We start from the raw sequence: 25,060 nt of genomic DNA, 5'->3' as shown, positions 1-25,060 counted from the left end.
AAAACTGGTTCGGCCACAACTGGAGTATTGTGTCCAGTTCTGGGCACCGCACTTTAGGGAGGATGTAAAGGCCTCAGAGAGGGTGCAGAGGAGATTTACTAGAATGATCCCAGGGATGAGGGACTTAAATTACGTGGATAGACTGGAGAAGCTGGGATTGTTCTCCTTGGAACAGAGAAGGTTGCAAGGAGATTTGATAGAGGTATTCAAAATCACGAAGGGTCTAGACAGAGTAGATAGAGAGAAACTGTTCCCATTGGCGGAAGGGTCAAGAACCAGAAGGCATAGATTTAAGGTGACTGGCAAAAGAACCAAAGGTGATACTTTTACACAGTGACTGGTTAGGATCTGGAACGCACTGCCCGGGGGAGTGGTGGAGGCAGATTCAATCATGGCCTTCAAACGTGACCTGGATAAGTACTTGAAATGAAAAAATGTGCAGGACTATGGGGATAGGGCGGGGCAGTGGGATTAGCTGGATTGCTCATGCATAAAGCCGACGTGGACTTGTCGGGCCGAATGGCCTCCTTCCGTGCTCCAGCCTTCTATGATTCTATACCCTTTGTGTGGAAAAAGTGCGTCCTAATTTCACACCTAAATGGCGAGCTCTAATTTTATGGTTATGCCCCCATATTTTGGACTCCCTCCACCTGAAGAAATAGCTTTGATATATCTACCCTATCAAATCCCTTTATCATTTTAAACATCTCAATTAGGCCACCCCTTAATCTTTTATACTCAAGGGAATACAAGCCTAGTTCATGCAAGCTGTCCTCATAATTTAACCCTTTTAGCCCCGGTATCATTCAGCACTGCTTCTTCGAAAGGTAGTTCTGAAAGTCAGGATGTCTGCCCAGACCAGTTATTCATGACTAACAGTGCAAGGAGAAACCATTTTATAGAATGATAAATTACCCGAGTAGTAAGGTCTCCATTATCCTTTCAATGGAGTATAGCCGAGCTTGATAGCTTCCATTATAACTACATGTTGAGCACACACATGAAAATGTCATTATGACATAGCAGATAGATGGGAGTTCACATGGACCTCTACTCCCATGTTATATAAAGCCCCAAGACCTGCATCAGGCCAGTTCTTTGATTAGATTCAGTTCTTCAAATCGCATTAATGCTGACCTCTTTTCCTTCCTCCATCTCAAAAAAATTACATCCCCACAGAGATAACAATATGGTATACGGAAGATGCATATCATTCAAGGAACGAAGACAACTCTATCAAGTATTTCTTTTCTTCAGTCTCTACACACTGCAGGAGCATACCAAAGTTGTATAAATTTAAGGAGACTGACATCAGCTGTCAGAGTCAGTCTGCTTGTCATATTGTGTTGCAGTTAAATTTCAACAGTAATGCGTGAAGATTGTTCCACGTGATAAAATATCAATTAGAACCTGAGTAAGAGATGTCCTGAAAGCAGATGTGGAAAGGGTGGAATGATGCTTAACCAACTAACAGGGCTTCCTTCCTTGTGAGATGGTGGCAACAGCCATCCAATTGGCTATCTGTTGCTTAGTAACTAGTTTGCCTTCAATCTTCGCACCAAAAGAAGCCACTAACTGCTGACATTGTCTAATTTGCTTGCCGAAACATAACAACTTGGGGCTCTGAGCATCTACCTAATAAAAATATTACGTGGCAATGGATAATACAATGGGACAATTTATTGAACTTAGTAAAACTGGGAAGCAACTTAGGAACATAGGGACATGGGTAGGTATTTAGCCCCTCGAGCCTGTACCGCATTCAATGAGATTATGGCTGATCTGTGACCTAACTCTATATACCCGCCTTAACCAAAGGTATTAAGGGAAATGGGGCTAACAAAAATCTATCAATCTCAGATTTAAAATTAACAAGTGAGCTAGCATCAACTGCCGTTTGTGGAAGAGAGTTCCAAATTTCTACCACCCTTTGCGTGTGGAGGTGTTTTAGGTTATGTGCCCTAGACTCCCCAACCAGCGGAAATAGTTTCTATCCACCCTATCAGTTCCCCTTAATATTTTGAAAGCTTCAATCAAATCACGCCTTAATCTTCTAAATTCCAGGGAATACAACCCTAGTTTGTGTAATCTCTCCTCGCAATTTAACCCTTGGAGTCTAGGTAACATTCTAGTAAATCTAGACTGCACTCCTGCCAAGGCCAATATATCCTTGTCCAGAACTGAACAGAGTACGCCAGGTGTGGTCTAACCAGGGCTATATTTAGCTGTAGCATAACTTCTACTCCCTTGTATTCTTGTCCTCTAGATATAATGGCCAGCATTCCTTTAGCCTTTTTAATTATTTTCAGTACCTGTCCATGACATTTTAATGCTCTATGTACATGGACCCCTAAGTCTCTTTGGACCTCCACTGTTTCTAGCTTTTCACCATTTAGAAAATACTCTGATCTATCCTTTTTAGGTCCAAAGTGGATGACCTCTCACTTGCCTACATTGAAATCCATTTGCCACAGTTTTGCCCATTCACTTAATCTATTAAAATCACTGTAATTTTATGCTTCCATCTACACCGCTCACAATGTTGCCTATGTTTGTGTCATCAGCAAACTTGCATTTGTGGCTCTCTATGCTGTCATCTAAGTCGTTAATAAATACAATGAATAATTGAGGCCCTAACACAGATCCCTGTGGGATACCACTAGTCATATCCTGCCTATTTAAGTACCTGCCCATTATCCCTACCCTCTATCTCCAGCCACACAACCAATTTCCTAACCAGGTCAATAATTTGCCCTCAATTCCATGAGCTTCAACTTTAGCTTACAGTCTCTTATGAGGGACTTTAATCAAATACCTTCTGGAAGTCCATATAAATAACACCCATTGACATTCCCCTGCCCACTACTTTAGTCACCTCTTCAAAAAGTTCAATCAGGTTCATAAGAACATAAGAAATAGAAGCACGAGTAGGCCATACGACCCCTCGAGCCTGCTCCGCCATTCAATAAGATCATGGTTGATCTTCTACCTCAACTCCACTTTCCTGCCCTATCCCTTGATATGACCTCCCCTTTATAAAATCACGCTGGCTTTCTCTGATCAGCTGAAAATTTTCAAGGTGTTCAGTCACTCTATCCTGAAGGGAAAGTAAGCTGTGAGGAGGACACAGAGAGTCTGCAAAGGGATATAGACAGATTAAGTGAGTGGGCAAGAAGGTGGCAGAGAGAGTATAATGTGGGGAAATGTGAGGTTATTCACTTTGGTAGGAAGAATAGAAAAACAGAATATTTTTTAAATGGTGAGAGACTATTAAATGTTGGTGTTGAGAGAGGCTTGGGTATCCTCGTAAAAGAAACACAAAAAGTTAGTATGCAGGTACAGCAGGCAATTAGGAAAGCAAATGGCATGTTGGCCTTTATTGCAAGGGGTTGGAGTAAAAGAGCAAGGAAGTCTTAATACAGTTGAACAGGGCTTGTGAGGGGGCTTGTCAGGGCAGATGCTGAAAGATTGTTTCCCCTGGCTAGAGAGTCTAGAACTAGGGGGCATAGTCGCAGGATAAGGGGTCGGCCATTCAAGACTGAGATGAGGAGGAATTTCTTCATGCAGAGGGTTGTGAATCTTTGGAATTCTCTACCCCAGACAGCTGTGGATGCTGAGACATTGAATATGTTCAAGGCTGAGATCGATAGATTTTTGGTCTCTAGGGGAATCAAGGGATATGGGGATCGGGCAGGAAAGTGGAGTTAAGGTGGACTATCAGCCATGATCTGATTGAATGGAGGAGCAGACTCGAGGGGCCATATGGCCTACTCCTGCTCCTAATTCTTGTGTTCTTAATTACAGACTCTGGTAATTTCCCGGAAACAGATGTTAGGCTAACTAGTTGAGAATTTCCTGGTTTCCCTCTCATCTTTCTTAAATAGCGGAGTGACACGTGCAATTTTCCAATCTAAAGGAATGGTTCCTGAGTCAAGAGAACTTTGGAAGATTATAGTTAGGACTTCTGCAATGTTGTCACCTACTTCCTTTAAAACCCTGGGATGGAAACCCTCTGGTCCTGGGGATTTGTCACTCTTTAGTGCCATTATCTTTTTCATTATTGTTAATTTGCTTACGTTAATTATGGTTAGTCCTCGTCCCCAATTCAAAGTTAGTTTCCTCAAGGTGTCCAGCATGCTATCCTCTGCCTCTACTGTGAATACTGACGCAAAGTAATTACTTAACATGTCCATCTTAAGTTAAAAATCATTGGGTGAATCCTGCTTATTTGTTTTTGCCTGCTTCACTTGCTTTCTATATGGTTACCTTGGGAGCATAGGATTAGCTGTTGGTGTTACAATAAAGAACATAGCTTGTTTCTTTTCTATGTTTGGCCTTAAAAGAATACTCCAGAATATTTTTTTAAAAATTATTTTAAAAAGAGATTTTTAAAACAGTGTTGTTGACGTCGTAGGCACCTGGGAAACATAAGAAACCAAAAACTTGGGACAGGCTGGATTAAATAACAGAATGTTCAATATTATGTCTGTCTAATCTAACTCACTCCTGTAGAAAGGTTAGAGACTTTGATCGGGGATTCTCCTAAAGCGCAGGTATACTGAAACCAAAGGCGACCAAAGCAGGACAAATAATAGTAATTGTTTAAACTAAGGAACCTCACCAACCATTTGTCTTATTTAGTACTAACCTGCTTGGGCTGCAGACTGCATGGCAGCTGGCAGGGAGCTTGGCACCAGTCCAGCTGGTGGTATAATACTGCTTAGATTTATGCCGGTAGGGGTTATGGCACCAGCATTACTCCCCAGCATGGGATTTGAACCACTCATCAATGTCTGTGCTCCACTAGAAGGGAAAAAACAAATACCATATGGTTCTGATTTCTTTTAGCTATTAGGCCACTTTTTACAGCATCAGTTGTAACTAAAAGGTTTAAAGTAAACATGCTAAAATTACAGTAAAACTAAAATATCAAGAAATTACTAACTTAATATGGCTACAGAAAATATAAAGATCTAGTGTAAAAGCTGATCAAACAGTCAAAGTGTCATCACAATGTAGAGTGGTAGTTGTAAAGGTAAGCAAAAATGTTAGGGTGTGTAATTAGAACCACAGAATGCCACCTCAAGAAAGAAAAAACATTTAATAAAATATGACTGAGATCACACATGCAGTACCGTGTCCACTTGTAATCGTTGCACTTAGGAAAAGATATGAAGGAAGTGTAAGGATTCAGGGAAGGGCAACAAAAATGACCTCAGATTTCAGAGGCCTATGAAATCTGGATTTATTTTCTGTTTAAAAATATTGGATTAGTAATTTCTGTAAACACTATAATCTCAAAATTCTCAAAACTGATTCCAAGCTTTCAACTCACATTAAAGGACAGTGGAATAGTATTACCAGATTATGTTTTAAAATGACCAAAGTGTCATCACAGTGTATGGCACATTATTTAATAATAGGGAGTAATAAAAATATTTTTTTAAAGTATGCAGATATCAATTAAACTTTGTATATAGCACTAACTTTAAATGACAAGGAAAATTAAGTATTTAATATACAGCACTCCTATCCACAGTAATTAAAATGAGCAGCTAATCATTTTTAAACTAATTTTCTTTTCCCATGGAGACTCACTATTTCGGTCTCTAGCTACGCCTGCAGTAATTCTGATGTTGGAGGTGAGAGAGGCCTGATGTATTACGGCCCTTTATTTGGAAGTCAGGACCTTTGACTGGCCTGGATGTCAATCCGGAGGCACAGAACTGCATAAAGTTCATACTAGCTGTATATTGTTGTGCACCCAGTTGGTATTAACTTTTTCCAGAACAAGTGCTTTTAGATAGACATCTAGGCCTGTTTAAAGCACAAATGTCCATGTAAGTGAAATTAGCTGCACCCTCAATCTACATCATTGGAGCAGCTTTGGGTGAGAATGGAGGGCAGAACGATGAGTCTCTGTGAGAGGACAACTATTTACTAACATACTAACATGATATAAGGGTCACACAATCGCACGCACACATGGTACTTAATACTGGAAACACTCTTCCTGGGTTCTCCTTCAAGATAAAACGTATTTAAAATATTCATTTCTAGTTGCAATTCCAGTTTTAAACATTAATTAATGATCAAATTCAGTGATATTTGAGCAAATTTAATATGCTATGCCTCATAGTAGGCAGCTACCATCAATACAATGGAAAAAGATTTAACTGATTTAATTATTCAAAAATATTTCAGTTTTGTAGGCTGAACTGGATAGGGTTAAAGAATCTCATGATAAATAAATTAAACAACACATACTGTAATTGAATGAGTACACAAATCTTTCTTTTATAAAAGTGCTTTTAAATATGCCACAGCAGATGATAGAACATCATTCTTGTAATGCACAAATAAACAACACAAAAATACTTTCATTATATTGCACCCTTTACTGTTGGGCTCCTATTATAGTGTATTCTGACTCTCCAAAATCACTTTAGTCTGAAAATTTTTGAGAACTGTTAGGAAATAGGAAGAAAAATGTAATACTTTCCTTTACATTTTGAAAAAAGTAAAATTTCTTCAACTGATAATTATTCATAGAATACAATCTATATGCAACAGTATTAGTGTACAATCACACACTCATGAGACTGCCAAAACAATACTTTTTCAGATAACATTTTTATGCAGTTATAAAGTAGGTTTGCCTACTTGGTAGGGCAGCCATCATTTTTTTGAATGAAGCTTTATATATTGCAAGAATAAGATCAGGTTGCCAATGGAGAATATCATCTATTAAGGATGCTACTGATATAAATAGAGCAATTCTCCATTTCTGTATTGTATAAAAGGCATCTCCATGGAGTAACACACCAATTATTTTTGAGAAGGCAGATATATAGATCACAATATTAGGAAAATGTAATCTTTAGCAAAAAGGGACAAATGGGCTAGATGAAAGAGATCTTACTATGTGGAGAATGCTTCTTTTTAATGAGGATGACAGTACAAGGTAAGCAATCTAATTTTCTTCCTTAATCAGCATCCTTTTCACACTTCCGAAGTCCAAATGGAGACAACTCAATTTGAAAATGCTTAACTCGAATTATGTTAACTTGAATGGAAATTGTGAAATGATGTAAAAGACTCGGCTGTTTTATTACAATTGCTTAATATAAAATATTGGATAATACAACTTTTTTTTTCCAAGCAGAAGATAACTTTGAATTAACAGTAGCAGACTGCACTACTCAGGAGAAAGAGTGTATTTGTTTTGGTTTAGATTAAACACCTGAAGTAAAACTGAACTGTCAAACCGCAGGTCATCATTGAAAGTTAAATCCAAACAGCATTCAGCTGAAACTAAGCTCAGGAAATAATCATTGGCTTTGCAGGGAAAATTCCAGCAGGCCAAGGCATAGTGACTGAATGATCAATGTCAGATGGTAGGTTGGAGAGAGTGGGTAGGAAGTAATAGCTAAAGAAGATTGCTCAGATCGGGTAGAATGAGGCCAAGGAGGGATTTGAAAACTAGTACAAGAAATTGAACACTTAAACAAAAGGAAAATACTGTGGATGCTGGAAATCTGAAATAAAAATAGGCAATGCCGGAAAACACTCAGCAGGTCAAGCAGCATCTGATGAAAGGTCATTGACCTGAAACGTGAATTCTATTTCTCTCTCCACAGATGCTACCTGACCAGCTGAGTGTTTTCCTGCATTTTCTGTTTTTATTACAAGGAACTGAATTCGATTCACTGGGGCACAGAGAGCTTAATTCCAGCTGAACATTGTTTGGATTTAACTTTCAATGATGACCTGCAGTTTGACAGTTCAGTTTTACTTCAGGTGTTTAATCTAAACCAAAACAAATACACTCTTTCTCCTGAGTACTGCAGTCTGCTCCTGTTAATTCAAAGTTATCTTCTGCTTGAAAAAAAACGGTATTATCCAATAGAGAGCTAGTGGAACGCATCAAGGATGGGATAACCGTTGTGCAAAAGAGGACATGGGCCAAAGATCTATCCATAAACTGAAGTGTGTAAAAGATGCACCCAGTTAGAATGACCAGAACAGTGTTGGAGAAATCAATCCTTGAGGTGATGAAGGTGTGAATTGAGGTTTCAGCAGCAGTGAGGCACAAGTAGGGGCATAACGAGGAAATACTCCAGAACTGAATGAGTATGGTCATAGCAATGGAAAGGATGTGAGGTAGAAAGTTCAGTCCAGCGTTGAATTGGATTCTGTAGTTGCGCATCATCGGAATTAGCCAAAGAGGTCACCCAGGGACCTTGACAAACAAATTTTGACAGACGACTGCCAGAAGCACATAGGTGCTGATAGAAGCGGGAAAGGATAGCCTTGGTTTTGCCAATGTTGAGCTGAAAGAAACTGACTCAAAGATCTAATGTCGTACAGACAGTCGGAAAGAATGCAAGAGTCTTGGAGTCATTGCTGGTGGTGAACAGGTAACGTACGTGTGTATGCTGAACCAGTTTTTGTAGATAACGTCACCAACGGTAGCATGTAAATAATGAAGGAGGCATCAACAATGGAGACCTGGGACAATATGAAAGTGACCATGTGGACATGGGAGGAGAAACCACATGAAAAGTAGTTGCTGCACTTGAGAGGTATTAAGTGGAACTACAAGAGAATGGCGCCATGGAAATGGATCATGGAGGTGAAGCAGTTGAGGAGAATGAAGTTATCAATAATGTCAAAAGGTAACAGACATCAAGAAGGACAAAAAGGGAGAGATAGGAAGCTGTAGTCACATAAGATATCATTGGGGACTCTGACCAGGGCAGTCTGGTGCTGTGCGTGGGACAGAAACTAGAGAGATTCAAACAGAAAGTGGTAAGCTCACAATAGGACGGCAATGACACATTACCCTCAGACAGTAAGGGTAAAGAAAAAAGAACTTGCATTTATACAAGGCCTTTTGCAACCTCAGCTTCTTGAAGTGTAGTCATTGTTGTAATATTGGGAAACGTGGCAGTCAATTTGAGCATAGCAAGGTCTAGTGAGATAAATGAACAGGTAATCTGTTTTACTGATGTGGTTTGAGGAAGAACTCCTTTGCTTCTCTTCAAAATAGTGCCAAGGGATCTTTTACGTCCACCTGAGGGGACAGGCGGGTCCAGTTTGACGTCTCATTCAAAAGTACCCCTCAGTGCTATATAAAGTTTCAGCCAAGATTATGTGTTCAACAACCTAGAGTGGGGCTTAAACCCATGACCTTCTGACTCTGAGGCAGGACTGCTACCACTGAGCCAAGGATGACATCTTCCACTAATCCTCCAAACGCATCTCATAGGAAGATCAGAGGATACAATTTGTAGTGAAAAGTTGGGTTTATTCTAGTTCTTCAGTAAGACCCTCGAGTAAGGGAGGAATTTGCTTGCAGAGAAGGAGATGGGACTGGAGATGGTTACCCCAGATCTGGCAGTGGACTAGTGTTGAATGCAGCATACATTTTAGTATTCAGCCATTGACTTAAGCCAAGAAAGCAGCTGTTGTACTGGGAAGGGGAGGAGGGGGGTAGGGAATAGAGAAGACTAGACTCTCAGATGTAGACTTATCTATAGTTCTTGGCTTACCCCTGTAGCAGGTCTTTTCTTGGAAGGTGGCCTTGTGGAGTCTGTGAAGAAGGGCTAAGACAGACTGAAACACAACATGATGTTGTACACAAAGTAGAACAACAAAGGCATCCAATGGTGGCTGCCCACCATGTAAAAGTTGGATTACATTTTGTGACTAATTTTCCAAGTACACACTAGCAGTGAGGTTCTCTGGAAAATTACCCCTTTCATTACATCTTTGAGGTTACCAAAGCTCTTCAACAAGTAAGTTCTTCAACAAGTAAAACAAATTGAGATAAACAGGCTTGAGGAAAACCGTAAAACAAACTCATCATGCAGGAGAACAGTAAATGCTACAATGACGAGAAGACACAGTAGCATAGGAGAGCGAGTGTCAAATGGCCGCGATCTGTCATGACGGCATCAAAAACTCCTTAAAAGCATCAACAGTGATTTTTTTCCACTGGCAACCTGGGTATGTGGAGGATGCTGAATATGGAAGCATGGTGCTCAGCCAGCATCAGTTGTCAAGAATTAGCTACAATAAAAATCCACAGTATTGAATAAAAGTAAAAATACACTTCAATCTTACAAGATTAATACATCCAATTAAAATGTTTAGGATAGGTTTAAATGATTTATAAATATTCTTACCAAACAGAGCCCACTACATTGATGAAGTTGAGACCCGCTGGGTTTGTCATCACCTGGGTGGATGAACTCCCTGTTGTAATGGAAGTTACCATAGTGGAAAGAGGAATGGTCATTACTGGCAGAGCTTGACTGAGAGCCATCTGCTGTTGGGCAAAAGGGGTTAAAAGGGTCTGCGGATTGAGACCTGACTCTTGTGCAGTAGGGGTAGCTGTGGGAGTGGCTGTAGATGTTGGGGTTTGGACATCAGAAGTGTGTGGAGTTGATGAAGGGGTGTTGGTTGGTGTGGGGGTAGATGGCTTGGGTGTCCCAGATCCTGCTCATTAAGAAAACAAAAGTGCCAGATTATTACTTTAAAACCACTGTAAAGGTTTTCTGTAAAACTGTCCAAAAAATTAACATTTAGTGTTAATGCTGAGGGAAAAAAATAGTTCATTCAAGTAAGCAGAAATAGTGACTTGCAATTGCACACATTACTGCCAAGGACATTTCAAGGCATCTGTAAATTGTAAATCAAGTAATTTTCCATCCATTTATTTTGAGTGACACAATGGTTTCACACAATGCAGCTTAAGTATACAACTAGGGAAACTAGACTTAAGAAATCTTACACTGCCTGAGTAGTTAATGGAAAAAAAAGTCAGATCTAAATCAGAGTGACTGCAACATTTAAACTTTGCCATTACACATTGAAATAGTTAAATATTTAATAGCGAGCCTGTGGTTTTGTATGATTATACAGTTTAATATAATATACTAGCCATTTTTGGAATAATGAACTGTTACGGTGAATTAGATTTATATACAGCCCCAACTGTGATAATCTTGTAGTTGATACATATGTGGCCATGCATGCAAAACAAATTGTTCTGTGTGCACTAACTTTGAGAGATTCTAAAATAAATGAATTAACATACTTTTACAGATTACTAAAGTTTGAGAACAACTTGTACCATGGATAAGGATGCATTTTTAACAATACTTGCACTTATATCAAGTGTCTTAAAGCTCTTCTGACAATATTACTTTTGAATTGCAAAGACTGTATGTAGTCAAATTTTATCTTGGACCAGTCAAAAGTGCAAAATTTGCCTTCTTTGCAATGATCGTTTTTTACAGCAAAAAATTAACTTGCGAGAGTCCACAAATATACTACTCTAAAGAGATCTGAATAAAAGTTTGCATCATTAAAAAATTGTGCCATGTGAATGTGAAGTGAAAGAGAACACATTCTATCTCAATTTTAGTGCCCCTTTTATCAAATAAGGAGTTTAGTGGGCACTTTAAAGGGGTCCCTTCACATTCCAATGTGAGGAAGGAAGAGGGTTTGCTGGTGGGTGTGGCAAGGAAACACTGATTTGTTCTATATAGTCGAAAACTAAGCAGGTGTTTTTGAAACAGGTAATGGAGTAATAAAAAAAAGTGCTGCAAACCCAAATGTTGTAATCCATGTGACTATGTGCTCGGAGATGCTAGTCAGAAGGAGCTGATGGGGTATTACTTTGCATTACAGATTGGGTATTCTGCAATGAGAAAGAGTTAATTAATAATCTTGTTGTGCGGGGTCCTTGAGAACCGAAACTAGGGTCCGAAATCTAAACAAAGGAAACTACGAAGGTATGAGGAGTGAGTTGGCTATGATAGATTGGGGAGCTTCATTAAAAGGCATGACGGTGGATAGGCAATGACTAACATTTAAGGAATGAATGCATGAATTGCAACAGTTATACATTCCTTTTTGGCGTAAAAACACAAAAAGGAAAAGCGATCCAACCACGGCTAACAAAAGAAATTAAGGATAGTATCAGATCCATAGAAGAGTCATATAAAGTTGCCAGCAAAAGTAGCAAGCTTAAAGATTGGGAGCAGTTTAGAATTCAGCAAAAAGGGAACAAGAGATTGATTAAGAGGGGAAAAATAGAGTATGAGAGTAAACTTGCAAGCAACATAAAAGAGGACTGTAAAAGCTTCTACAAGTATGTGAAAAGAAAAAGATTAGTGAAGACAAATGTAGGTTCCTTACAGTCAGAAATGGGAGAATTTATAATGGGGAACAAGGAAATGGCAGAGAAATTAAACAAATACTTTGTGTCCGTCTTCACGGAAGAAGACACAAATAACTTCCCAGAAATGCTAGGGAACCAAGGGTCTAGTGAGAAGGAGGAATTAAAATAAATTAGTATTAGTAAAAAAAAAGGTGCTGGAGAAATTAATGGGACTGAAAGCCGATAAATCCCAGGGCCTGATAATCTGCATCCCAGAGTACTAAAAGAGGTAGCCATGAAAATAGTGGATGCATTGGTTGTCATCTTCTAAAATTCAATAGATTATGGAACAGTTCCAGCAGATTGGAGGGTGGCAAATGTAACCCCAATATTTAAAAAAGGAGGGAGAGAAAACAGGGAACTACAGACCAGTTAGCCGAATATAAGTAGTAGGGAAAATGCTATGGTCTATTATAAAGGATGTGATAACAGGACACTTAGAAAATATCAACGGCATTAGACAAAGTCAACATGGATTTATGAAACGTATATTGTGTATGACAAACCTACTGGAGTTTTTGAGGATGTAACTGGTAGAATAGATAAGGGAGAACCAGTGGATGTGGTGTATTTGGATTTTCAGAAGGCCTTTGATAAAGTCCCACATAAGAGGTTAGTGTGCAAAATTAAAGCATATGGGATTGGGGGTAATATACTGGCATGGATTGAAAATTGGTTAACAGACAGGAAACAGAAAGTGGGAATAAATGGGTCTTTTTCGGAGTGGCAGGCGGCGACTAATGGGGTACCGCAGAGATCAGTGCTTGGGCCCCAGCTATTCACAATATATATCAAAGATTTAGATGAGGGAACCAAATGTAATATTTCCAAGTTTGCTGATGACACAAAACTAGGTGGGATTGAGAGTTGTGAGGAAGATGCAAAGAGGCTTCAAGGCTATTTAGACAAGTTGAGTGAGTGGGCAAATACATGGCAAATGCAGTATAACGTGGATAAATGTGAAGTTATCCACTTCGGAAGGAAAAACAGAAAGGCAGAGTATTATTTAAATGGTGATAGATTGGGGAATGTTGATGTCCAAAAGGATCTGGGTGTCCTTGTACACTGAAAGCAAACATGCAGGTGCAGCAAGCAGTTAGGAAGGCAAATGGTATGTTGGCCTTCATTGCAAGAGGATTTGAGTACAGGAGCAAGGATGTCTTACTGCAGTTATACAGGGCCTTGGTGAGACCACACCTGGACTAGTGTGCGCAGTTTTGGTCTCCTTACCTAAGAAAGGATATACTTGCCAAAGAGGGAGTGCAGCGAAGGTTCACCAGACTGATTCCTGGGATGGCAGGACTGTCGTATGAGGAGAGATTGGGTCGACTCAGCCTGTATTCACTCGCGTTTAGAAGAATGAGAGCGGATCTCATTGAAACATATAAAATTCTGACATGGCTAGACAGACTGGATGCAGGAAGGATGTTTCCCCTGGCTGGTGGGGGGGGGGGTCTAGAACACGGGGTCACAGTCTCAGGATACGGGGTAGGATATTTAGGACTGAGATGAGGAGAAATTTCTTCACTCAGAGGGTGGTGAACCTGTGGAATTCTCTATCACAGAAGGCTGTGGAGGCCAAGTCACTGAATATATTTAAGAAGGAGATAGATAAGATTCTAGACACAAAAGGCATCAAGGGGTATGGGGAGAGAGCAGGAATATGGTATTGAGATAGAGGATCAGCCACGATCATATTGAATGGCCTACTTCTGCTATTTTCTATGTTTCTACAGCTATTGGGTTCTTGGCTCAGAAGCATTAATTTAGCTCTTTCATTTGCACAGGCGGTTGTTTTGAAGTGTTGCGTCTAGAGATCCAATTTCAGAAAGAAGGTTTTAGATATAAAGGATAAAGATAGAAAATGCTGGAGAAGCTCAGCAAGTCAGGCAGCATCTGTGGAGAAAGAAACAGAGTTAACGTTTCAGGTCAAAGACCTTTCATCAGAACTGGAAGTTGTTAAAAGACATTTAAGACTTTTAATGTCTGTTAAAAGATTTTTAACATCTTCCAGTTCTGACAAAAAGGTCTTTGACCTGAAGCGTTAAGTCTGTTTCTTTCTCCACAGATGTTGCCTGACTCGCTGAGCTTCTCTGGCATTTTCTGCTTTTATTTCAGATTTCCAGCATCCACAGTATTTTGCTTTTGATTAGATAGAAAGGAATTGGTACATGCAATATATGCAAGAGGAATGTAATTTTCTTTCTCTTTGCATCGTTACAATGTAGAAGTTTTGTATTTTGAGTCCTGTACTTTGATTTGGCTTCACTTGCTTCCCATCCTGTAATTGTGCTAACATTTGATTGGAAAAAAAAGAGAAAAGACTGCAAAGTTTCCTCTACATTGGAGAAACCAAATGCAGATTAGGTGATCACTCTGCCCAATACCTCTCATTCTGTCTGTATGTGCAACCCCAAGTTACCTGTGGCTGGCTACTCTAACTCCCCCTCCCATTCCTACTCTAACCTGTTATTGGCCTTGTACACTGCTCCAGTGAAGCTCAAGATAAGCTTTAAGAAAAATATCTCATCTTTTTCCTAGGCACTCTGTAACCCTTTGGTCTGAACACTGATTTCAGTAACTTCAAAATTTAGTTATATCCTCATTTTCAAACCCGTTTTAAATAATTCTTGCCCCGAGGTTCTCCATTTCTGCCACTTTCTTGCATTTTCCCGGGCCAAAAAAAATTTTGCCCGAAGCCCTGAGAATCACAATTTAAGGTTGCTACGGTGCCAGTGCAAGTCATGGACTGCTTGCTAACCCAAGCAGGAAAATGACGGAACCTGCCTGCTCCTTTAAGGCATTATGAGGCAGTCACTTGACATTACTAATGCACATTACAAGAACCTCTTTGGGCAGTGATTGTCAGGTTTTTTTTGATTGCTAGAGCCACAGATATGGAGTTTGAAAATAATCCTGACGATCCCTATAATCTTTAACACGGAAGGGAAAAAACGTAGTGTAAAACTATTTACACAACAAATCAAACACAGGATTTAAAAGAAGAAATGTACTCAGTTACCAGTAGCAGGTAAAGCATCTCCAGGAAAAGGAAAAAAAGCTCTCCCCACAGCAGGTTCAGAGGGAGGACATCACAGAGTAGGTTCCGTGGGTGTACTTTCATTTAAAGACTGATGGACTATTATATCTAGAAATAAATAATTGTTTTCTTAATTATTTACACTACACATTATCAGTTAACTAGGGTGGCAACTTTAGCACAGATGAACCAGCCTACTCTCAGCTCTATCACTGTTCTATGACAATCCCTGCAGGGTCACTTAGCAAATTTTGAAAACTAGCTGTTTCTCTTGAAAGGTTCCATTTTGACTGCTAGCAGTAGAGGGGGTGAAGCATTCTACAAACCAGTGATCAGATTCTATTTGGAGATACGGAATCTAATCTTCTAGTGCCAATCCTACTGAACACAGGAAACAATCCCATCTCTCTAAGGTTCTTATTTTGTCTACATAATAGGATCATTTGATAACCATATCACAAAGAAGTACAGATGAGGAAGTCATTTGGTCCATCTAGCCAGTCCTTCAATATAACCCTATGATCCCACCATCACAGTATCCAACACATGCTTATTCTTGGACCTTAGTGATGGGAAACATTATGGATCGTCCTTTAGTTTTAAATGTAATCATTGTTTCCTCTAACTGATTAACAAATAAGCCCTTCTCATTAAACAGAAGATATGAATCCAAATTTTCAATTTTTATGGGTATCTCTATTAATCTAAAGGCATTATGTTTGCACAAGGCAATTTAGCTGCACATCACAAGAAATCTGTCAATCCTACAGTTGTAGCTGAGATATCTGAGGTATACTTGCTACAGAAGGCATGGCCAACTTGTAAAGACAAGACTGCAGCATATTCATCTTGCACTGTAACTATTCCATTTGGTGTAAAATATGCTTAACTAGCAAATTGACTGTAGGTCATCATACCCTAGTTTGCACCCATCTCTAGTCATATTAGAACTCAGAAGTGGAAGAAAAGAATGTGTTACAGTTAATGTAACAAGCGGGGTATATATATCGCATCCAATGGTTTTTATTCTGTTTATATCACATTTTAGATAATTAAAATGGTATAAGTCAGACATAAATTTTAATAATTATTGGGAACTAAAATGAGGTACAAATTGTAGAATGTGGGAGTTGTGATGTCACCAAGAAATATGAAAAATGTTTAATGAAGATGGCATTAACATATATGTTATAAATTGTATTAATACATTTTCACTAAGTATACTTTGGGATTGGGTATTAGATTTGTATGTAAGATTTTGGAAAGGAAATTTGCAGTAAAAGGATGGAATGATACAATTTTAGATCGCTTTAAATTCCCAGGCTTTACTCCCCCTGAAGACTCCTTGATTTAGTGATTATTCGGGTTGTCAGTGCATTTATATTTTTAAATTAGAGCTTAAAAATTCTCAGCAACCAATTTTCAGAGATTTTTGTCCTTGTCATCCTGAACTGCACGGTTATGTCGCTTAATATACATTTAAGAAAGCCTATGTGGTTTTGTCTGGAATTCTCTTAAAAGGAGTGGGCAATCTCTGTGACTGTCCTGATTTGGATCCCTACTAACCATGACCTGTGAAAAGAATCAAAACTTTCATTGTATGTAGTGTATCAAATTTTCTCTAACTTACTTAAAATATACATAAAGTCTTCACAATCTATTTGAAGGCTGCACCAATATGTTCCCAGCAGTGTTTAATCTTAAAATTGAATGATCCTCTACCACCTACCAAAAGCTCTTTTTATTGTCAAGTTTATCTGCCTCACCAATGTCTAAGACCTACCTCACGGTAGGGACTGGGTACAGACGCACAGAGATTGACCAGGATTCAAGGCACTAACGCAACTTGAATTGAAAGACACCAAAGGAATGTATTTTCACAGACTGATGCTCAAGGTCCTGGCTGTGCAAGGTTTCTCTCTCAGACCAACTTACAGGGAAAATAATCTTTCTTTAAAATAATAACTCAGAAATATTTTAAAAGATACAACCACTGGACACCTATGGCAATGTTACTTCCAATTTTAATATGTGTAAATCCCTTCTCACTAATTCCACGAAGCAGCTTGAATTGCTTTGCTCTATAGAAGATGAGAACATTAAATAGTTATCTGCTAGCACAATGGCCCTAATAGATTCAAGTATAAGGGACAGGAAAGAATTCTATCGAGGGGACAAATGTACTAGTTTCCAGCTCAGCTACAAAGTAAATTCAGCATCTCTATGGGCCGGCACACAATAGATGTCAACAAATTAACATGCAATTACATCAATGCATAAACTGAATCCCTATAAATCATGTCTATAACAATTCAATAACTTGCATTGTGCCTGCACTGTGAAATTATAAAAACACTAACCAAGGGACAATTTTTTTTTAAACAAGTGTCACCTGTATTTTCACAAAGGTGCTCTAAGTTATGTTATTTCTCAGTTTTAAGTTGTTTCTTCAGTTAACTGTATTGGTGTATTGTGAAGGAGTTTGATGCAGTTATTACAATTATGTGAAAATAGTGACTTACAAGAGGAACCACTGAAGCAGAAATGTAGTAAAGATTGAAAATCATTGCTACAAAATATTTACATTGAAATATATCACTACATTTTTATAGTACTTTTCATGTCCAAATACTTCAAAGCACTGTATACAATTAATTACTTTTTGAAACGCAGTGATTGTTATGTGGACAAACATGGTAGCCATTCTGTGCAAACAACATTCCATAATCAGCCATGTCTGTTTTTAGCTGGTACTGGTTGAGGGAGTAATGTTGACCTGCTCTTCTTCAAATAGTGCCACACGCCTTTAATGTCCACCTGAACCACCAGAACAGGTAGGTAGGACCTGTGTTTAACATCTTATCCAAAAAACAGCACCTCAAGACAATGCATCACTCCCTTTGAACTGCACCGGAGTTTCCACCTAGATTATATGCTCTTCCAGCACAGGCATGATGGGCCGAATGGCCTCCTTCTGTGCTGTAAGATTCTATGATTCTTAAACCCTGTTGTGGGGCTGAAACACAATCTTCTGATCTACAAGCAAATGTGTTACCAATTGAGTCAAGCTATATCCTAACTTGCACCAAGTCCCCTTCACCCATTATCTCTGTGCTCGCTGACCTACGTTGGCTCCCGGTCTGGCAACGCCTTGATTTTAAAATTCTCATCCTTGTTTTCAAATCCCTCCATGGCCTTGCTCTCCCTATCTATATAATCTCCTCCAGCCCTACGACCCTCCGAGATCTCAGCGATCCTCCAATTCTAGCCGCTTGCGCATCCCCGATTTTAAATCGCTCCATTGTTGGCAGCCGTGCCTTCAGCTGCTTAGGCCATAAGCTCTGGAATTCCCTCCCTAAATCTCTCTCTCTTCCTTTAAGACACTCCTTAAAACACCTCTTTGACCAAGCTTTTGGTCACCTGTCCTAGTATCTCCTTATGTGGCTCGGTGTCAAATATTTTTTGATAACGCTCCTGTGAAGCACCTTGAGACATTTTAGTATGTTAAAGGTGCTATATAAATGCAAGTTGTTGTTATTATCTATAATTCCAATTCAAATTTCCTATGAATTTTGTCATTTTTGAGGATATGGTGTGACCGGTTTCCTGCAGTACTAATTAAGTAATTTACTTATCTTTTATCTCTTGTTTTACAGAATTAGGTTATTCTCAAAAGGCTAATAAGTTAAGCATGTGAGCTCAAATTTTGTGATCCTTTGAATTTATCACTGGCATTTGCCATTAATTCTTTTATACATTCATCTTATACCAATGCTTGTAAAAGGTTCAATTTTTCAACTACAGCACTCATTTATTTTCACTTTGACTATTTTGAGTACACAAACATACAAAATGATGTATTATACAATTATATAAACAAACTTAGTTATATTATACATTTAAATCTGGCACACGTTCAACATAAGAGAAAGGCATTCTGAGGGAAAAGCCATACTAAGCAATTTAGATTCTTGAAGTCTATGCACACCATTAACGTAGTGAACTAGCCACAAATATGAGTTGCTAGTTATTCCACTCACTTTGTGATGAGCCAACTGGAGACATGGCAGGTGGTGAGAGCATGTTCACTTGATTAAGATCCATAGAATGCTTTCTAGACAGACTAGCACTTTTGGTAGTAGGAGGAGGGGGAGTTGTGGATTTCAGGTGGCCACTTGGTTGCAATGGACTAAAGACATTTCCTAAAATACAGAGCACAAATATATTTTAGTCCAGCACTCTACTTAAAACAAAAAAGCTTATTATTGAGCTCTGGGCAAACTAAGGTCTTAATTTTCCATTCCCCATTCTTATTTTCTTCTCTCGGTTATCCTTCCTCAAGCCATCCTATGTACTGTTCCCTCCATGAGAAGAGAAGTAGATGGAACTGCTTCCTGGCCTTTGTCAATCTCTGTTCCCATTTTCTATGTTGCTAATAGTTGGATACAAAGGAAATCTTATGAACAGAAATAGGCTATTTGACATAACAAATCTATTCCTATTTTGACTGATTACCAACTTATTTTCTCACCTTCTTACTTATCAATCTATCCCTACTTTCTCCAGAAACACAGATGACAGCATCCTGTGGTGATTTGCTCTTCTTTCAAAGAAGCAACTAGCATCTACTTAAAGCCACCCCAACATCCTCGACAGCCGGAACACACATTAAACAAATTGCTTCCTTTTAATTTTATAAACACCATCTTACTCTTTGCAGTATGTTTTTTAACTAAGAATTTCAAGCACAGAAACAGTACTAATCCTTGGACCACTGCCAATGAGTTGTCCTGATGAGGCATGATGCACGAGCAATGGGCAAGATAGCTCTTCAAAATGCAACATTCCTGTTTTGACCTTTAAATATGTCAATGGTGTGACTGTGTGGATCTTTGCACTTTTGAGTCTTGAGTGACAGATAAAAGCTGACTGTAAAGGCCATTTAAATAATCAGAGAACAACTTTTTTTGATGTAGGTCTGCAGCACCTTTTACTGATTTGAGAAGGAAACACATTCCACCAAAGCAGAAATGTAATCGTTATTTTAATATTTTATTTAATTTGTATGGCAAATTTCAGCAATAATGTTACAACTGGAAAAGAAAGAAGTCTAAGTTTTATCAGTGCTAAATACTTACTCTTAAATCAATCTCATTTCCTTTTTAAAATAATCTCATTTACAGGGCTCCTCTTCAGCAGACAAGCAGATCAGCAGATGCATTAGGTAACATAAGAAAATTATTCAGATGTCATTCACGGACACCTTTTTATTACTGGCATCAGTGTTGTTGCTAAAGAACATAGATGAGAACTATCATCATTTAGATTTGTGCAATGGTAGATCATTAGTGTAGGTTACAATGATCTCTAAGGCTAACATATTGTTTTAACCAACACTAAGAACCATTAGCATTTGGATTTGTATACAAGGATCTCCGATGGCTAAAACAGAAAAAACCCCAGGAAATGCTGGAAATACTCAGGTCAGGCAGCATCTGTGGAGCAAGAAACAGAGTTAACGTTTCAGGTTGAAGACCTTTCATCAGAACTGGAAGAAGTTAGAGTTAACAATTTATAAGCAAGTACACAGCCAGGGAAAAAAGGGGAGGGGGGTAAGAATAAAAGGGTAGGTCTGTGATAGGGCGGAGGGCAGGAGTGATTAAATGACAAAAGGGATGATGGTGCAAGGCAAAGGGGGTGGTAATGGGACAAGTAAAGAAACAAAAGATAGGACCAGAGGAGCTGTAAATGGCAACAGCAGAACTATTACTAGTACCTGCTGTCCAAAAAAAATGGGAGTAGTGGTTACGATCTGAAATTGTTGAACTCAATGTTGAGTCCAGAAAGTTGTAAAGTGCCTAATCGAAAGATGAGGTGCTGTTCCTCAAACTCCCGTTGAGCTTCATTGAAACGGTGTAGGAGACAGAGGTCAGAGTGGGAGTGGGACGGAGGATTAAAATGGCAAGCTCAGGGTCACACTTGCAGACTTAACAGAAAACGATCACCCAGCCTTTAAGCACAGAGCTTGGTAAGAGCTGGGTGAATCTACTAAACGGAGTGACTTGGTAAACAGAGTGATGACAGGAATTTGGTGAGAGTGGGAATTCACTGGAAAGTAGTGGGTGAGTAGTGCAGAAAGTGTATTATCATCAAACTGAAATCTAACTTTGGGTTTCTTTCTAACTTTAAAAAATTGCAAGTTAACAGTCAATCAGCTGTAAGTAGGTCTCTGACTAGGTGTTAATTATTGTAGCTAGGAGTTAACTCACCAGTTTCTGAAGATATATATTAGAGGGATATCTGCAAAAGCACAGAGCTTGGTGAGTGTTGGGTGAATCTACTAAACGGAGTGACTTGCTAAACAGAGTGATGAGGCGAATTTGGTGCTAAGTAATTTAAACCAAGGGGCAACAGTAAATAATGTATAAATAAATAACCAGAGTAATTAATTAGTTCTAAGGGGATAAAATTAACTAAATAGACGATAGCAACATTAAAGGGATCTGAACTGCATTAAATAAAAATCTGGTATACATAAATAATAAATAGGACTTAAGGAGATGCTAAAATTAAGAAGTTAATAAACAAAATACAAGACCACCTAGTTACAAATTAATCTGAAATCAAGCTAAATCCATCTACTAAATATAATCTAGATCTCCAGTAATTGTATTATATTTAGAATTAAAATACTACCAATAAATAAATGAATACTAGAAATGGCAGTGCAGGCCGTATGTCTGAACTGTGATATGTGGGAGTTTGTGGACAGTGAGACTGTCCTGGATTGCCACATCTGCAAGAAATGTCTCTGCCTTGAGACACTCCAATTCAGAGACCTTGAGTTGGAGTGCGAGTTAGAGACACTCCGGCACATAAGGGAGGGGGAGGAATTTTTAGATCGTTTTCTCCAGAGTACCTCAGGGGAAAGCACAGGTACAGAAAGTGTGACTGTTAGTCAGCAGGGTAAGGGGAACGAAGAGGAGGTAGAGGAGGAGGTCCCGCAGACCCTGGTCCTATCCAATAGGTACAATGTACTTGCTATCTGTGAGGATAAGGATGCAGGCTGCTGGGTGGACAGCCAGAATGCTAACCATAGCACGTGGAGGAAGAGGCAGTCCAAGGTGGGGAGGAGCAGAATAGAAAGGCTGTAGTCATAAGGGAGTCAATAATTAGGGGGATAGATAGCGTCCTCTGCAGTCCTGACCGAGTGTCCAGGAGGGTGTGTTGACTACCTGTGCAAGGGTCAAGGATATCTCGGAGCAACTGGAGAGGAACTTGGAAAGGGAGCAGGAAGATCCAGTTGGCATAGTCCATGTTGGGACCAATGACATAGGGAAGAAAAAGGAGGAGGTCCTGCTAAGAGAATATTACAAGTTAGGAACTAAATTCAAAAAGCAAGACCTCAAAGATGGCAATCTTGGGATTAATACCCGAGCCACGTGCTAATTGGCATAGGGATTGACAGATCAGGCAGGTGAATGCGTGGCTGAAAGACTGGTATGGGAAGGAGGGGTTCCATTTCATGGGACACTGGCACCAGTACTGGGACAGGAAGGAACTATAGGGAAAGAGCAGGGGAGTGGGACTAATTGGATAGCTTTTTCAAAGAGCTGGCACAGGCATGAGTGGCCAAATGGCCTCCTTCAGTGTTGTATCATTCTATGATTAGGCACTTTACAACCTTCTGGACTCAACACTGAGTTCAACAATTTCAGATCATAACCATTGCTCCCATTTTTTCCAGACAGCAGGTGCTGGTAATAGTTCTGCTGTTGCCATTTACAGTTCCTGTAGACCCATCTTTTGTTTCCTTACTAGTCCCATTACCACCCCCTTTGCCTTGCACCATTATCCCTTCTATCATTAATCACTCCTGCCCTCCATCCTATCATAGACCTTCCCTATTGTTATTTCCTCCCTCACCCCCCTCCCCCAGGCTCTGAACTTGCTTATAAACTGCTAAATCACTAGCTTCTACCAATTCTGATGAAAGGTCATTGACCTGAAACATTAACTGTTTCTCTCTCCACAGATGCTGCCTGACCTGCTGAGTATTTCCAGCATTTTCTGTTTTAATTTCAGATTTCCAGCATCCGCAGTATTTTGCTTTTGATTCTGTAACAAGACTGGACTAAGTATGCAAATTAAGAAAAGACTGGTGGTAAGTGAGGCAGAATGGACTGGTAACAATTTAAGAACAGATTCTGTAAAAGATCCAAGATATTTAACATATTGACATGAAACAATAAACCCATATTACATTTTTTAGTAATAAATGTTTGTCAGGTGTTTCAGTTCCAGTCTTCTGAAGTGTAATCTTCTTCACTTGTGTATATGTCAATACAGGCATAATCAGAAGAGAAGGTTAAAGTTGCTAGACAAACAATTCAATCACTAAAGGATTTACCTGAAGAACTGCTACTTGAGCCACTAGGGAGCTTAATGGGTGGAGGTCGGTGCTTCACGCCCTTCCCCAGTATAGAAGACTGGACAGATCCAGAAATTTCTTCAGATTGCTACAAAAAAAAATCACATGGCAAATCAACATTTATTGGATAGAACATATAGAATCATTTTTAAAATATATATGGCATTTTTTCCTTGGATAAACAGTGTTTAAGCAATTACTTTCAACATTTTAAGTCATACCACTTAACTGGTGCACTAGTTTTGATTGTAGTGAAGAATTTATTTTACATCCCAATTATTTCCATCCTCGGAACACTTCATTCCTTTCAATATGAAGAATATTATGACTTGCAAAACGTGTAATGAAACTCGTAGTGACGGCCATGTAACATTGACTAACTGAAAATTACGGGCTTATTCTTTTTTTTGTAATATTGATTTTTATTACCAGTGTGTATATATTTACATGTAGAACATTATCAGCTCTACACAATACTTGGGTTTTTGAAATAAATTTGATCAATGCAGCTGCTCATTATGCATTGCGTACACTTAAAAAAAAGCCATCTGTGCCTTCTCCAATAAAATAACTGACTGGTGATAACCAATCAAGTGACTATTTCAGTACATTAATCAACATTCCAAGATTAAATCAGTAGCTATATATAAACATTACTTTTAAATGGAAAAAGCATCATTTTAGACTGGAATTAGCAGGGCCAGCAGAGGCTGGACAGTCCCACAAGGACCTTGTATGGGGACAGATGTAATAAGTTTACACTCAGATTTATGCCTGTGTAGAAACCTGGAGGACTACAGAGGCTGGTGGAGCTGGCCATTTGAGGTTCTGGTACTTAAAAAACTCATTTCAGAGTAGTATAACAATTGACATTTTCAACGAAAAATTAACTCAATAAAATGCATCAATTCTATAAGATGGGTAAAGATATCATGAATCTGAGGAAGCAATTGGGTAGATTTTTAAAAGAAATTTTGAAAACAAATCCAAACTTTGAATAGTTAAATACACTATTGTGAACCCACCTCAATTTCTTTCCCAGGAGACAAGTGACTCTGGCTCATTGAGCCAGCTGAATTGTGGGAAATCTTCACTGGGCACTTGGTGTCCTGCTGCAAAACCTCAAAATACTGCTTTACAAACCTGCAGTTTAATAAGATGGATTTTAAACAGTAAACCGTATTGTGAAAACTCTGTAACATATAGTATATGGCGGAGGAGAGGAAAAACAAAGGCACTCACCTGTCGGCTTCTGCTTTTGTACCAATAGGGAATCTGGTATACAAAACAATGTTTTTCAGTTGAGATTCATGGAACCAATATAGAAACTGCATTTACCTAAACTATGCAAATGTAT

At 39.0% G+C, this 25,060-nt stretch overlaps 1 protein-coding gene across 12 annotated transcripts in view; it reads right to left on the bottom strand.

The window, feature by feature from the left end:
• supt20 (SPT20 homolog, SAGA complex component) overlaps positions 1-25,060 on the bottom strand; it is an 85,875-nt gene that overhangs the window by 20,736 nt on the left and 40,079 nt on the right. For 10 of the 12 annotated variants that reach the window (XM_067985909.1, XM_067985908.1, XM_067985915.1 and 7 more), the window contains 6 exons: positions 24,946-24,978; positions 24,729-24,846; positions 23,683-23,791; positions 19,313-19,474; positions 10,191-10,503; positions 4,649-4,803 (listed from right to left, as the gene is read on the bottom strand). In XM_067985909.1, the coding sequence (XP_067842010.1) occupies positions 4,649-4,803; positions 10,191-10,503; positions 19,313-19,474; positions 23,683-23,791; positions 24,729-24,846; positions 24,946-24,978 (890 nt within the window). The remainder of the gene's footprint in view (positions 1-4,648; positions 4,804-10,190; positions 10,504-19,312; positions 19,475-23,682; positions 23,792-24,728; positions 24,847-24,945; positions 24,979-25,060) is intronic. The other 2 variants (XM_067985920.1, XM_067985921.1) reach the window with 2 other exon arrangements.

Source organism: Heptranchias perlo, chromosome 6 (genome assembly GCF_035084215.1).
Source record: "Heptranchias perlo isolate sHepPer1 chromosome 6, sHepPer1.hap1, whole genome shotgun sequence".
Lineage (NCBI taxonomy): Eukaryota > Metazoa > Chordata > Chondrichthyes > Hexanchiformes > Hexanchidae > Heptranchias > Heptranchias perlo.
The sequence above is the reverse complement of the archived record's forward strand: the minus strand, read 5'-3'. Positions and strand labels throughout refer to the sequence as shown.